This window comes from Papilio polytes, unplaced genomic scaffold (assembly GCF_000836215.1).
Source record: "Papilio polytes unplaced genomic scaffold, Ppol_1.0 DF824269.1, whole genome shotgun sequence".
Lineage (NCBI taxonomy): Eukaryota > Metazoa > Arthropoda > Insecta > Lepidoptera > Papilionidae > Papilio > Papilio polytes.
This window is the reverse complement of record NW_013524935.1, coordinates 620343-633947: the sequence shown is the minus strand read 5'-3', so window position 1 is coordinate 633947 and position 13605 is coordinate 620343. Positions and strand designations below refer to the sequence as shown.

The window sequence follows — 13605 nt, the reverse complement described above, 5'->3', positions numbered from 1 at the left end:
GTCAAATACTTAACACTTTCCCAAAACATGAATTGTAAATTACACTAAAAGTGATCTATGTTGGTACTTTGGTGTGACCACTTTATAAATTAACATCGTATACAAAATTATTTTTTAAATAAATTCAAATTCGAAAATATTGTATTTGAAAATCCTGATTCTTGACATTTCATTATGAAAATGTAAAGATTGTTTTTTTTAGTTTGAATAATTAGGCAATTTCAAAGATATTAGGACTAAATGAAGAAACATCAAATGGTAACAATTTTAGATTCGAAAATTGTCTATGCATTTGACGTTTCATAACCAGAGATAATTCTTTTAACAAAATGACATATGGACAACTACCATTTCTATACCACCGTCTCAATTACGAACAAAGTAATATATTTGTATATCTTAGACTAAAACTTAATTACCATTAGTTGAAAAAGTTTTAAAAACCTATATAATTCCGATAAAAAATATAGTTATTGACAGGCAACCATGATATAATGTTATGAAGGACTAGTTTCCCTCCGACTTCGTCTTGAGTTAGACACATTATATTCTAATTCTGAATTAACGTAAAAACAACTACAAGTGGTAGATCCCGCTTTAACATCTACGCACGAATGGGTCGGCTCGCCCGGTGTAATACCACGACCACACAGAAAACAGGCGTGAAGTGGAAGCAATTCCGCGTTTCGTCTGATGAGTGTGGTGCCGAAGACCTAATTTTAGTCCTCTTCCCTTTCCACCCTTTTCTTAAGAGGAAAGGATGGGTAGGAAAAGTGGATTTGACAGTGGAGGAGACGCATAGGAAGGGGAAATGTCCTCTTAATGTGCGTCTCTTCCTCCGTCAATTAAGGGTAGGCAACGCATCTGCAATTGCAGATGTCTATGGGCAGCGGTCGCTTCGCCATTTTGGCGATTTCAGGTGGCCGCTTGCTCGTTTGCCACCTTATGTTATAAAAAAAAAAACTTTGCCGGTTTTGAAAATTCTTTCACTTCATAAAGGTAATTTATTTCTGAGTAACATAGGCTGTATTTCGTATTCTTTTTTAATTTCACACAGGCGAAGTCGCCAGCAACAGCTAGTATATAAATATATTATACTATAAACAAGCATGAAGGAAGAAGCAATACTTGTTTTCTTGACGCTTATTACTCTCAAAAGTGGGATACAGGTCAACTTAATAATGCATTTTGTTTTAAATTTTCAAACTTTTTCAACTGATGGTAAATTTAGTGTCATTTAGCAATTAGATTTTACGGTAGATTTTGTACAATTGTATCAATGGTGTTCTCAAAGGCACTGCCTCTATATCGTAGATTTTGATGGTGTATTTTATTTCCGGTTTTATAAAAGAATACTTATTCATAGATGTTTGACATTTTATAAAGATTGTAGTTTATTTGCGAGTGGTTTGTCAAGTGTGGAATTTATTCAAATAAAGTGTGCATTTCAAATGTCTATAATTACCACTAATTATATATTTTTTTAAATTATTATAAGTTTATTGTTTAATTTATATTACGCACAATTCTTTTATATTTTATATTGTAGTTCTTCGTGTAATCGCATTATTGTTTTATTCAATTTCTATATTTTGTAATACTTACATTTTGGTGTAATAAATTGTAATCGTATTGGTGTGTTTTATTTTTTATAACTTATAAAGGTTTATACTGCTGCGATTGTGAAAATCACTCACATATGTATACCTGTTCGTTCGAAATAAAAGTGTTTCCAAAAAACCTTTGTTCAACTTTATTGAAGACATTTAAAGAAACCAGTTAAATGTGATGCGTTCTTTACTAACTTAACGTTTCTACAACTTTGTAAAGTTATAGTAAAAGCAGTCTTTAATTTAAGTTATGTCTTTATTTTAATTGGTAATTAGAAAGTTATTCGTCACAGTAAATATACGCACATTATTTTAAGTATGAAATAGTTTTTTTTATAACATAGGTGATAAACGAACAACCGGCCACCTGAATCCGGTAATATGGCGAAGCGACCGCTGCAGACACCCGACACCCGCGATAGCGGATGCGTTGCCTATCCTTATCCGACGGAGGAGAAGACGTACATAAAGAGGACATTTCCCCTTCCTATGCATCTCCTGCACCGTCGAATACACTACCCCTATTTAACATTCCAGTATTTTAACAGCCTTTATTGCGTAGTTTGTAGACTATACCAATAATTTTAGTAGCTACCAATTTTTACTGAACTTTAACCCAAACCTTAATAAATAACGATTTGAGTATGAACAGTAATCAACAAGAAAGTGAGCTAACTTTTTTCTATATTACTCTATGTTATTAGGTAGTAAATGACTGGCAACATTATATTTTCAGAATGTTTTTTTTACTTTAAGTGCAGGCGCCTTTGACTAAACTATCGCATAGTTCTGCGATTGTCGATTGTTTCGCAGCCCATTTAACTGTTTAGTTGCACAAGTAAAATCGAGTAGTATACCTCCATTTATGCTCATAGCAATCAAAACGAGGCTAAACAGTTGTGCTATAGTTTAGTATTAGGTGTGCGCATGCTTTAATACGTAATTGTATTACAAAGTATTTTGTGTCGCAAAAACATTTTCATCGAGAACTTCGTAAAGCTCTTCGGCAGATTGTTCCCGACCAGCAGCATTTTCTTTATAAATTTTACAGTCTGTTTTCTTTCAACTTGAAGACGAAAGACTTATTTTAAGACTTTTTATTAAAAATACTAAAGAAATGTGTCAAGGTAAAGCCGTGAAAAGAATTTTATCTCTGTATCTTGGTGGCATACCTTTTAGTGCAGATGTTTTCTTTTAAATAGTATGTTCCAAAAACCAAACTAGTTATCTCTTTTCTCATATTTTTGACTAACAGTTGATCGCGACTTCGCCCGCGTGACATTAGAAAAATTATAAAAATGTAGCCTATATTACTCAATAATAACATAGTTTTCAATGGTTCAAGAATTTTTGGAATCGGTCCAGTATCGGTCCTAGACCTAATTTTAGTCCTTTTCCCTTTCCACCCTTTTCTTAAGAAGAAAGGATAGGAAAGAAAAGTGCATTTGACTGTGGAAGAGACGCATAGGTAGGGGAAATTTCTAATAATAATGTCATTTTGTTTAACAAGGCTTTGTGTAAATCCGAACAGTAAATTGCAAGGAACAAGTTCGAGCCGCGGGACTTAGCTTTGTCGATGTAATTTACTGCGAACTAACCTTTTTATTTATGGGTAAAACTTTTGTTATTGCTACTATATTTATTCGTTAATTATATATTAAAAAACACCTATTAGTACAGTAACTAAGTAAAATTATAAAGCATATTACGTAAGAAATATGATATATCTATATCTATACTAATATTACAAAGAGAAAACATTTGTATTTTTATATGTATTGGGATAACTCAAAAACTACTGGGCCGATTTCAAAAATTCTTTCACCATTGGAAAGGTAATTTATCTATAACATAGGCTATGATTTTTAATTTCATCTATACTAATATTATAAAGAGAAAAGATTTGTAATTGTATGTATTGGGATAACTCTAAAACTACTGGGCCGATTTCGAAAATTCTTTCACCATCAGAAAGGTAATTTATCTTAGAGTAATGTTGGCAATATTTTTTAATATAAAATAAAAGGAGAATTTGACAAATGTAAACAATAAAGTACAGTTTTTTTTATAATTTAATGTGGATGAAATCGCACGGGAACAGCTCGTGTGAAATAAATGGTAGAGTTCGCGAAAATGCCAACAAGATGACGGTGTGTAAAACAAATATTTAAATACATAGTTTATCTTTAACTAGCTGTTGCCAGCGACTTCGTCTGCATGAAATTGTGCAAATTGTATTTTATCGTATACATTTGTCAAATTATCAATGTCAAAACGACATGACATGACAAACCTTGGCAGTCTTGCTTCCTTGATGTTGGCAGCTTATGGCCTCTTTTCCATATTAGGGTTTTTATCCACAAACACAGTGACCCCCCAAGTTTAATGGCGTGAAAATATATAGCCTAAAGCTTGACGTAAATGTAGAGCTTTTTATTCAAATAATAATAATTTAAAAAATATGCTGTAATTGCTGACATATTAGGCAACAAAGAAGTGTGTGTTTACGCTTTATTATAATAGTACAGATGTAGACGACGGCGCTACTTGTCCTACAGCATAATAAATGAAACAGTTCAAATAAATCATCCTAATTCCTAAGACCATCCTAACCCCGTTTCACATAAATGAATTAAAATCAACATAACTACTTGTAAGTTTCCTTTTCATTTTTGCAAAACAAAAATACAAATAAGCTACACATTAGTACCATCATCATCAACTTGCCCTTACCCCTTACGGAGGTCGGCACAGTATGTACTCTTCCATACATCTCTATCAGCCGTCATATCTGAATCCACTCTCTTAAGCATATCCTCTTCTACACAATCCATCCATACTTTCTTTAGCTCTACCTTTGTAGCCATCCACATTCATTCTCAACATTTTCTGGTTTATGTCCCCATCGTCTCGTCGCATAACATGTCCATACAACGCTAATGGATTAAAATTAACAAACTTCGCAAAACAAAAATACAAATAAACCACAAGTTGGTACCATCATAATTAAGAACAGCAAAACCAAAACATAACAAAATTTTTTGTAACAAGAGGCCTTTTAAAAACTGTGTCACAATAATCCATCTGGAAAACAAAAGCTTTCGAAACAAACTCGTGAAAACTTTTTACAAAAGTAGAAAACATTACATAATTTCATTTAAATTTTTTCGAAACATTTAAAAGTAATTGTATAAATAAACAGTGTTGTTTATTTTTTTTAGTCTTCGTCAACAAAAAGTAATTGATAACATCAATAATTGAATTACGAACAACATATATTTTTATGTTGTTCTTAAAAAAATACTGCTAACTAAACTAAAACTAAACTAACATAAAAATGTTGAATTCGAACGTAGATCTACATTTCGACATCTCAACACTAAGCCGTCGGGTCTATATAGTTGTTAATAAGAGTCTTTGTTCTTGTTTTGTATCCATAACTATACGCAATAAAAACAACCAAACATCGATACTTAAAATCTGCACAACGATTATCAGGGTCATCCCTAGCTCAGTTGTTTCGCGACCGTCTAGTTTGGCGGTACTATGTTGTGAATTTTAATTACGAGTATCGAATAAGAATCGAATTTATAACAGAATTCGATTGTTTCAAATTCGTTATAAACATGTGTTTTTAGTGCAAAAATAAATCTTTATGTTCTCTATGTGTTGATATTCGAGTTTTCAACAACGCGAGGATATTATCTTCCTGTAGGGATGTTCACCGTCGAAACTATAATAAACATGGAAGCAATATGGAGAATAAGCAATTGAAGAAACTATTAATATGGTGATGTTGCAAATATCTCTGTTACCAGTCTTCCTGACCGTGGGCCTCACGTGTTGGAACGTGAAGATGTAAGTACCTTTATACATGCGTTGAATACAATAGAGCAATCTATTTTTAAATCAGCCATTACATTTGCACATACAACTATGCGGTTACAATAACATGAGGAGTAATTATGCAATACTAGCTTTCGCCCGCGACTTCGTCCGCGTGGAATTAAAAAAACAAAAGTGAGTAGCCTATGTGTTCTTCCAGTCTATCCTCTACATCTACGTCAAATTTCATCGATATTCGTTAAGCCGTTTAAGCTACAAACCTTAACAAACATCCAGCCATCGAACCTTTCGCATATAAATGCGAAAGGTTCGAACTAAAATAGTTTAGTAAGATTTTTGTTGCTAACTGTCTTGTAACGTTTTACTACTTATGTTATTTTGTATGTATAGTACAAACAATAGCTGAAAAGTTGGTTGACTTTAAATTTTATACAGAAATCTAAACTAAGGGATTAAGTATTCATTAAACGGCTCTGAGTACTAATTAATCTTAGTCTTTAATTAATAAATTAACATAAAATTTCTGATGTACCAGGAACGCATACAGCAAAACGGGTGTACACAGTCGGAGGCCACTTTGGGAGTCGGTTCGACAAAGTGACACCATCTGTCGGCAGAATTGTGACCGTCGCCGTCAATTCGCAAGTTACCAGCAATGTTTACGTGTAAGATGACGTCATTAACAAAGATGTCTTGTTTTTATGAAGTCATAGTAAACTTTATGTCACTGATTAAAATGGCACTACGTTTTGTTAGCAAAAATCCTGTGGTCTTTTTGTTAGTGTATTCTGAGTCCTAAGTTCGATTCAAAACTCGTTACAATTTTAAATTTGTATTTGAGTTCTGGAAGTGACTATTATATATGAAGATATTAGATCTTTCCGATTTAATGACTAAAATTGGTTTTAGATTAGTTAATTTTACGTCATTTTTTTACATTTCCATATTGAATTTTAAACAATTTAAATATCACAAGATATAAAAATGTTTTAAAAAATTATTATATTATGTACAAAAAAATATTTATGGAAATAAAATGTTCACATACATTTGTTATTTACTACTTACAACTGTTCTACAAGTTTTCTGACCTTTTTAATATAGGAGAAAAAATTAAACTACGTAAATAGGTTACGTCGCAATATCCATTATGCCACGTCACGGCGTAGTGGGCGGGAGACGAGATACTTTACAAGATAGCTTTAATTGGATATAATTCAACTACAAGGACAATATGCTACTGGCACGTGTAACTTAAGTCCTTTAGTGTAGGGCAAGGATGGTGAACATTTCTTCGTCGAACATTTATTCGTCAAAATACCATTTTTTAAAACATATGTTTACTGAGGTCTTCGAGGTGCCATCGAATCATTTTGACTGCAATTATTACGTCATTTCCATGGTGCACCTACTTCATAATTTTTTCATAATGTTTTTATGATTATCGATGTACCCCAAAATATTATGGTGTGCCAGTGGTTTCGCCACCCCTGGTCTAGGTACTAGGCAGTCATAAATATATTAAAACTACCATAGACGTCTAAGAACTAGACGTCGCCATTCATGATCTAGACTAGACCTAGGGGATGGCTACCAATAATATGGTTTTATTCAATGTAGTTTTTATATCTATTTTAGAGTGGAGCAGGCCTTTGACTAAACAATCGCATAACAGCAGTGTGATAGTTTAGTTAAATATGTGCGCACGCTTACTATTTAACCAGTTCATAAACTTTTGTTAATCATTAAAGAAAAGGTTTTCATTATTATAATTACAACTATCATCTTTTTAAAATTGTTTCTATATTTAATTAGAAGTTAAAATTTTAACACTTTATTATTATATTATTGCTTGAATTAAATTCTGTAAACCATAGTTTCTCCATTTATCCTCTTTCCCTTTTAATCAAGTGAAAACATCTTGTGGAAGCGCCTTAATTTATCAAGCCGCAACATTCACCCTTTGAAACATTGCTATTGATTTTTCTTCTTACATCTTAAACATCACGTACAAGAAAACATAAAATACGTTTTAATCATAATTAACTACGCCTTTACTGTAAAAGGGTAGGCAGTTTAATTACATTGTTTTTATGTGATAATATAAGATTTACAAAATGTTTCTTTTTTAAGATACTAGCTGTTCCTGTGCGACTTCATCCGCATGAATTTATGAAAATCTTATTTTATTGTTTACATGTGTCAAATTATCAATTACAATTGTCAAAATGGTATGACATGATGAAAACCTTGCTTCCTTGATGTTGGCAGCAATTTATGATCTCTTTTCCACATTAGGGTTTTTATCCAAAATATTTACCCCCTTAACTTTAATGGCGTTAAAATATATAGCCTAAAGCGTGACGTAAGTGTAGGGCTTTTTATTACAAAAAGAATTATTCAATTCAAATACCTCGTCTTGTTACGATATATTTACACAAATATACATTGATTATATATGACGAGATAATATACACATAAACATAGATGTTTTATACTAAATTTAATTCCTGTTAACTGGCATGTGAAGGATTGTACAACTCTCCGCGTATATTCGTCTTCATTAACTGGAACAATAATATTTGAATAGAAAAAGTAAACGACAATAAACAGAAGGCAATATGAAGTTTTTAACAACAAAAAATGAGGTCATGTTATGAGAAGGGATGAATCGCATGTAACAAGAAGGATGTTAGTTATGAATGTGGAGGTACACCGGTAGAGGTAGACATAGAAAGAGATGGATGGATTGCGTGATAGGTGCCATGATCAAGAAGGGAGTGATGACTGAGATGACGGATGATAGAGTGCTTTGGAGGACGAAAACCCGTTACGCCGACCCTACGGGAGTTGGATAAGGCAGGGGAGATGGTAAATATTTTTTTCGTTTACAATATGGCGAACGTGCAAGCAGCCTGAATCCGCCAAAATGGTAGTGATCGCTACCCAGACATCAATTGCAGATGCCTACAAGGATATTTCCCCTTCCTATGTATCTCCTCCACTGTCAAACCCACTTTCTCTTACACTCCGTATAAGAGTGGAAACGGAAAGTTATTTTGACAGCCTCCGGCACAAGAAAACTTGAACTGAAAATATTTACCTGTACTTTTTGTGCATAATTTAAGTCTGTCTTAGTGAGTACGTAGGAGAGTTTGGCGAGCGCCGCCTCCGCCGTCATGTCGAAGGCGGGCACCACGCCGCACTCCACCAGCAGCTGACCAACAAACGAAGTTTCACTTCACTAGCTGCTGCCCACGATTTCGTCCAAGCAGGATTTTAAAAGTAACCGATTTCCAAACAAAACATTCTCAAAATACAATTTCACTAAGACTAAAAATAATTTTCTGAACAATTTAGAAAGACAAAAAATCCCTTGCAACTGTTTTATAATGTACGATTATTGTTAATTTGAAAAATGGGGCTAACTGTCACGCACCATACGTCGTATAAAAAAACATATTGATAATCGAACAAGGTTATAAGATATGCAGTAACAAGAATATAAAAAAAAAAAACACAGACTAATTGAGAACCTCCTTTTGGAAGTCGGATAAAAAAGCCATACGAACTGTGAAAAACTACATATCCCTCGGGAATCTGATAATTTGTGGATGAATTGTATCCCATTTATTCCAGACTTTGTTTCATATCTGCATCTTTTAATAAATTATGTTCCCGCGGGGATTACTCCCAACCGTCACCCCGCTCTGTCCCCACGTGGAAACAGATGAGAATAAAAAGTTTCATCCGTCCCACTTTTAGCGACGAGGGGACGGTTGGATTTTATTTTATTTCACGACAGTTCCATCTGTCACCTTATTGGTGATAGTAGGACGAAAAGGTGGGACGGATAAAAATTTTTATTCTTACGTTGGGACAGATTGTGGTGACGGTTGGGAATAATCCCCCACGGGAACCGCAACTAATATCGGGACCAAAGGTCTATGTTTTTTACATCTATTATACCTAATTTAATCTAGATATCAACAGATTAGGTTACAAACTCCAACAAACATCCATATAAATCGTATTTATAAGATTGACTATAGTTATTTAACAATTCCAGTGTCCAGGACAGTTGCCCGCGCTGCTACTCACCAATCCAGTTTCATATATCGCTTTCCCCAGCACAGTGCCGTTGATGCACTGCGTCACGTTCACGACCAGCACGTTGTTCTTCACCGCGCGCTCGATTTCCTTGTAGATCTCCTTGCGTTTGATGGGTATGTTTCCATTGCCGTATGTCTCTAATACTACCCCTGGAATATGCAATATTCTTCTTAATTCACTGCAGTAAGTGATTCCTAAACTATTTCGCTAAATATAAGTAACTTTACATACAAAAAAAACTTTACATAAATGTTTTAAATTCAATGTGATTGAGAAATTATTATCACATCTCTATTATAACAAGATTTAAAAAAAAGAAAAAAAACAATGGCTGACAATATCACTAATTGTCTATAGTGTTATTTTGAAATCTTTGATCAGAGAAACATGTCTGTTTTTAATAGTTTTAAGACTACAATCTTATGAAGGTAGTTTTATATTTAGATAGGTATGTTATAAATAGGAGAAAAGAAAGAGAAGGACTTCATGAAACAGACAGAATAAACAAGGATGTGAGAACTTAAAGATTTATCTGAAAACACGACAACTGCTAAATTACAATATGACTAACACCCTACCTTCCATTCCATTAAAAACAGCTCTGATCAGTTCAGGTGTAATCGTTGGTGCTACTTTGAGGACGTATACTTTAGTGGAGAGCTTGTCGTGTATCCTGCAGTCATCAGGCACAGACCCTGGCGGATGGATCAGCGTGCGAGGGTCAATATCTAAAGTGGTCTTCGCTTCCAGTAACGGCGGAAAGTTTGGAGAATCGAACGCGTATATACGAGTATTGGAAACTTTTTTTACTCTGAAACAATATTGCGTTTATAACAGTAACTAGCTTTTGCCGAAATAAAAAAAAAAAACGAAAGTGAGTAGCTTATATGTTCTTACAGACTATCCTCTAATTCTGTGCCAAATTTAATCGAAATCAGTTTAGCAGTTTAGGCTACAAACTTTAACAAACATCCATCTAAACTTTCGCATTTATAATATTAGTACAAAGTAAGATTCCTTAAAATCTGATAAATTAGTATTTTCAGTTGGAAACTCTCATTCAAACACGTAGCCAAAATGGTTTAATATTTATAAATGTTACCTACTCGTTTACACAAAACTTCCACAAGAACGAACAATATGAACAAACAGTAATTTGGATGAACACGTCTCACCGTCCTTTGTAAATAAACTTTTATAAATTTACCCACACGTAAAATTTGATAAAAGGAACTAAGATATACTTGAATTCAAAAAATAAACAAATTTTTTTTACGACCAGTAGTTCGCGTACCAGCGCCCTGGGCAAAATTACTATGACGCCCTTTATTTTAATACGCCAAGAAGGGGAAAGAAGAGTGTTTTGTTAGAGTAATTCTAAAAACCTGTGGCGCCCCGTTCTGTTACCCTGGGCGGTCACCCACTTCGCCCTGGTCTTAAACCAGCACTGTTTATAACTATACCTGCATCCTCTGAAGAGTTTAGCTCCGAAGAACACAGTGACTTCAGGTATATGTAGTGTGGCGGCAATCAGCACTGCGCAGAGGAAGTTATTGTTGCCGTCACTTCGAGGCTGGAATATCGGCACCTGGAGACAATACACACTTCTAACTGAACTATCGCACAGTTGTGCGATTGTCGATTGTTTCGCAGCCAATTCAACTGTTTAGTTGCATAACTAAAAATCGAGTTGTGACACCTCTATATAAGTTCATAGGAATCAAAGCGAGACTACAGTTGTATGACAGTTTAGTCAAAGATGAGCGAGCTCTTATTGCGTAGGGTGGTTATAAACATGCAAGTAACTATGATGATAATTCTATGCCAGTTAACTCTCTTTTACTCTCATGTGTAATTCCTTAAGATTTATTGCGTGTCTTAACAACTTTCGAAATTATAGATTTTTTAATAATCAAAATATTTTTAACAAATCACAGCCATCTGAAATAGTCAAAATATCAAAGTTACAAGTACACAGTTTACAGTCCAAATACACGATATTTTCAAAACCAGGTCTTAAACACCTGGTACGTATCTCTTCCAGTGCGAAATGCACAATAATTATAGTTATATCACCAGGTGTGCTACACCTGGTACCGTAGGAACTGAAAGAGTAGAAAAATTATCTTTAAAAGTGTTAATGGAAAATTCAGAATATCTCACCTGAGCTCCAGTTAACACCACAGTCTTGCCGACTACCTCCAGCATAAAAGACAGCACGGAGGCGCCGTACGCCGTCGTGTCAGTACCATGAAGTAACACGAACCCATCGTACTCGTGATAGAACCTCTGAAATAAAAATACTAAGGGCTACTTTTTCTTACTCCGCGCTGTTAAAACCGTCCGCTAAATGGAAGATGTCATGCGAGAATGTTATGCTCGATTATTTTTTAATTTTGAATTTAAATTGTAGATACTTGCCTTGATATCTCTGACCATTTTAAGCCAGTCGTCGATAGTGAAATCTGATGAATCTTTCAATTCATCGTATTCATGAATTCTATAAAATATCTTCTGTTCCGTGTCCTTGCCATCTGTTATAATGAAAATAATTATTTTATTAAATTATACGGCAATTAAATTAATCAGAGGAAAGTATGGAAAGGAAAAGTGGATTTGACGGTAGAGGAGACGCATAGGAAGGGGAAATGTCCTCTTTATGTGCGTCTCCTCCGTCAGTTAAGGAGAGGCAACGCATCTGCAATTGCCGATGTTAATGGTCAGCGGTCGCTTTCCATTTCGCTGGATTCAGGTGGCTGCTTGCTCGTTTGCTACCTTATATTCTAAAAAAAATAATTAATTAAAATTAAATTGATTTAGAGCGCCTTTGACTAAACCATCGCACAACTAAAGTCTCGCTTTGATTTCTATGAGCTTATATGGAGGTAAACTACTCGACAGTTAGTTCTGCAAAACAGTTGAATAGGCTGCGAAACAATCGACAAAGTTGCGCACACGCTCTTATAAAGATAGTTACATATAAAGCTATGTGTGTCCTATCTTATGTGATATTTGCTTACAAGATAAGGAATCGTCGTATAATATATGAAAAGATTTACCTGGTATTGCTAAATATTCTTTCATTTCAGTGTTGGCTAAATTTTTCTCCCAATATTCATTGTCGTGAAGCTGTGGTAAACCTCTTATTACTTTTTCTATATTCTTCTGTGGTACCAGCACTACAAATTAATATAATAATCTTTTTATTTCGTAACATAACATATATTAATCTATATTAACTAAAGAGGAAAGATTTGTATTTTTGTATGTATTGAAATAACTCAAAAAATACTAGGCCGATTTCGCTTCACTCTTAAAAAGTTACGTTATTGCTGAGTCATAGGCTATATTTTTTTAATTTCACGTAGACGAAATCGTAAGCAATAGCTATTAACAAGATATATATTATTCGTATTGAATATGCAGAAATGATATTGAGGAAAACATAGGGAAAATTACACTCGTATCCTCACCTTTTCTCGCCGGCTAGGCCTTATATCGCCTTATATCGCCACTAAAACATTTTTTTAATATTAAAAAATTTAGATGTACTTACCGCCTTTTTCATTTTTCAACATTCCAAAAGTCCCGCCAGTGTAGATGACAAGTACGCGTCTAGGGGCGGCCATTTTGTTTTGTTTTTTTTTTTAATTACGAATAGGCAACGACTCACAAGTACGGTCGAACACGACTCGTCACACGAGGAGAACGTGTCGACTAGTTTAAACAGAAGCGGCTTAAGAATTCAAGATAATGTATAACTTACAACGATCTGTTATCAAAATAGATGTTAGGGTTCATCATTCGTGTGGGTTTTTATTGTCTATTAGTGATTCTCAACCTTTTTTTGTTGCGGCACATATTTTCGATTTCAAAATTTGACGCCACACAAAGAAAAAGATAAAAATTTTACGTACTACGACACACTGTATAAATAATTTATGACTAAAATATGCAAAATTCTGCGGCACACTTTTCAAATTTGGCGATACACAAAAGTGTCGCGGCACAGTGGTTGAGAATCACTGGTCAACAC

The 13605-nt window shown here is 34.1% G+C and overlaps 1 protein-coding gene across 1 annotated transcript; it reads right to left on the bottom strand.

Moving 5' to 3' along the window:
- Positions 1–7888: 7888 nt before the first annotated feature.
- LOC106106508 (L-asparaginase-like) lies at positions 7889–13347 on the bottom strand. Its single transcript, XM_013287105.1, has 9 exons — positions 13126–13347; positions 12629–12748; positions 11991–12103; positions 11733–11858; positions 11033–11157; positions 10148–10380; positions 9558–9718; positions 8560–8673; positions 7889–8023 (listed from the first exon to the last, which is right to left on the bottom strand). The coding sequence occupies exons 1-9, from the start codon at positions 13196–13198 to the stop codon at positions 7970–7972; spliced, it is 1119 nt and encodes a 372-aa protein (XP_013142559.1). The 5' UTR covers positions 13199–13347; the 3' UTR covers positions 7889–7969.
- Between the last annotated feature and the right edge of the window lie 258 nt (positions 13348–13605).

Bases quoted from the DNA above. Each gene is read 5' to 3' on its own strand.
- LOC106106508 (XM_013287105.1), bottom strand. From the start codon at position 13,198: ATGGCCGCCCCTAGACGCGTACTTGTCATCTACACTGGCGGGACTTTT. The intron at 11,859-11,990 runs GCAAGTATCTAC...TTTTTATTTCAG, and splicing joins AAATGGTCAGAGATATCAAG to AGGTTCTATCACGAGTACGA. The intron at 10,381-11,032 runs GTATAGTTATAA...ATATTGTTTCAG, and splicing joins AAACTCTTCAGAGGATGCAG to AGTAAAAAAAGTTTCCAATA.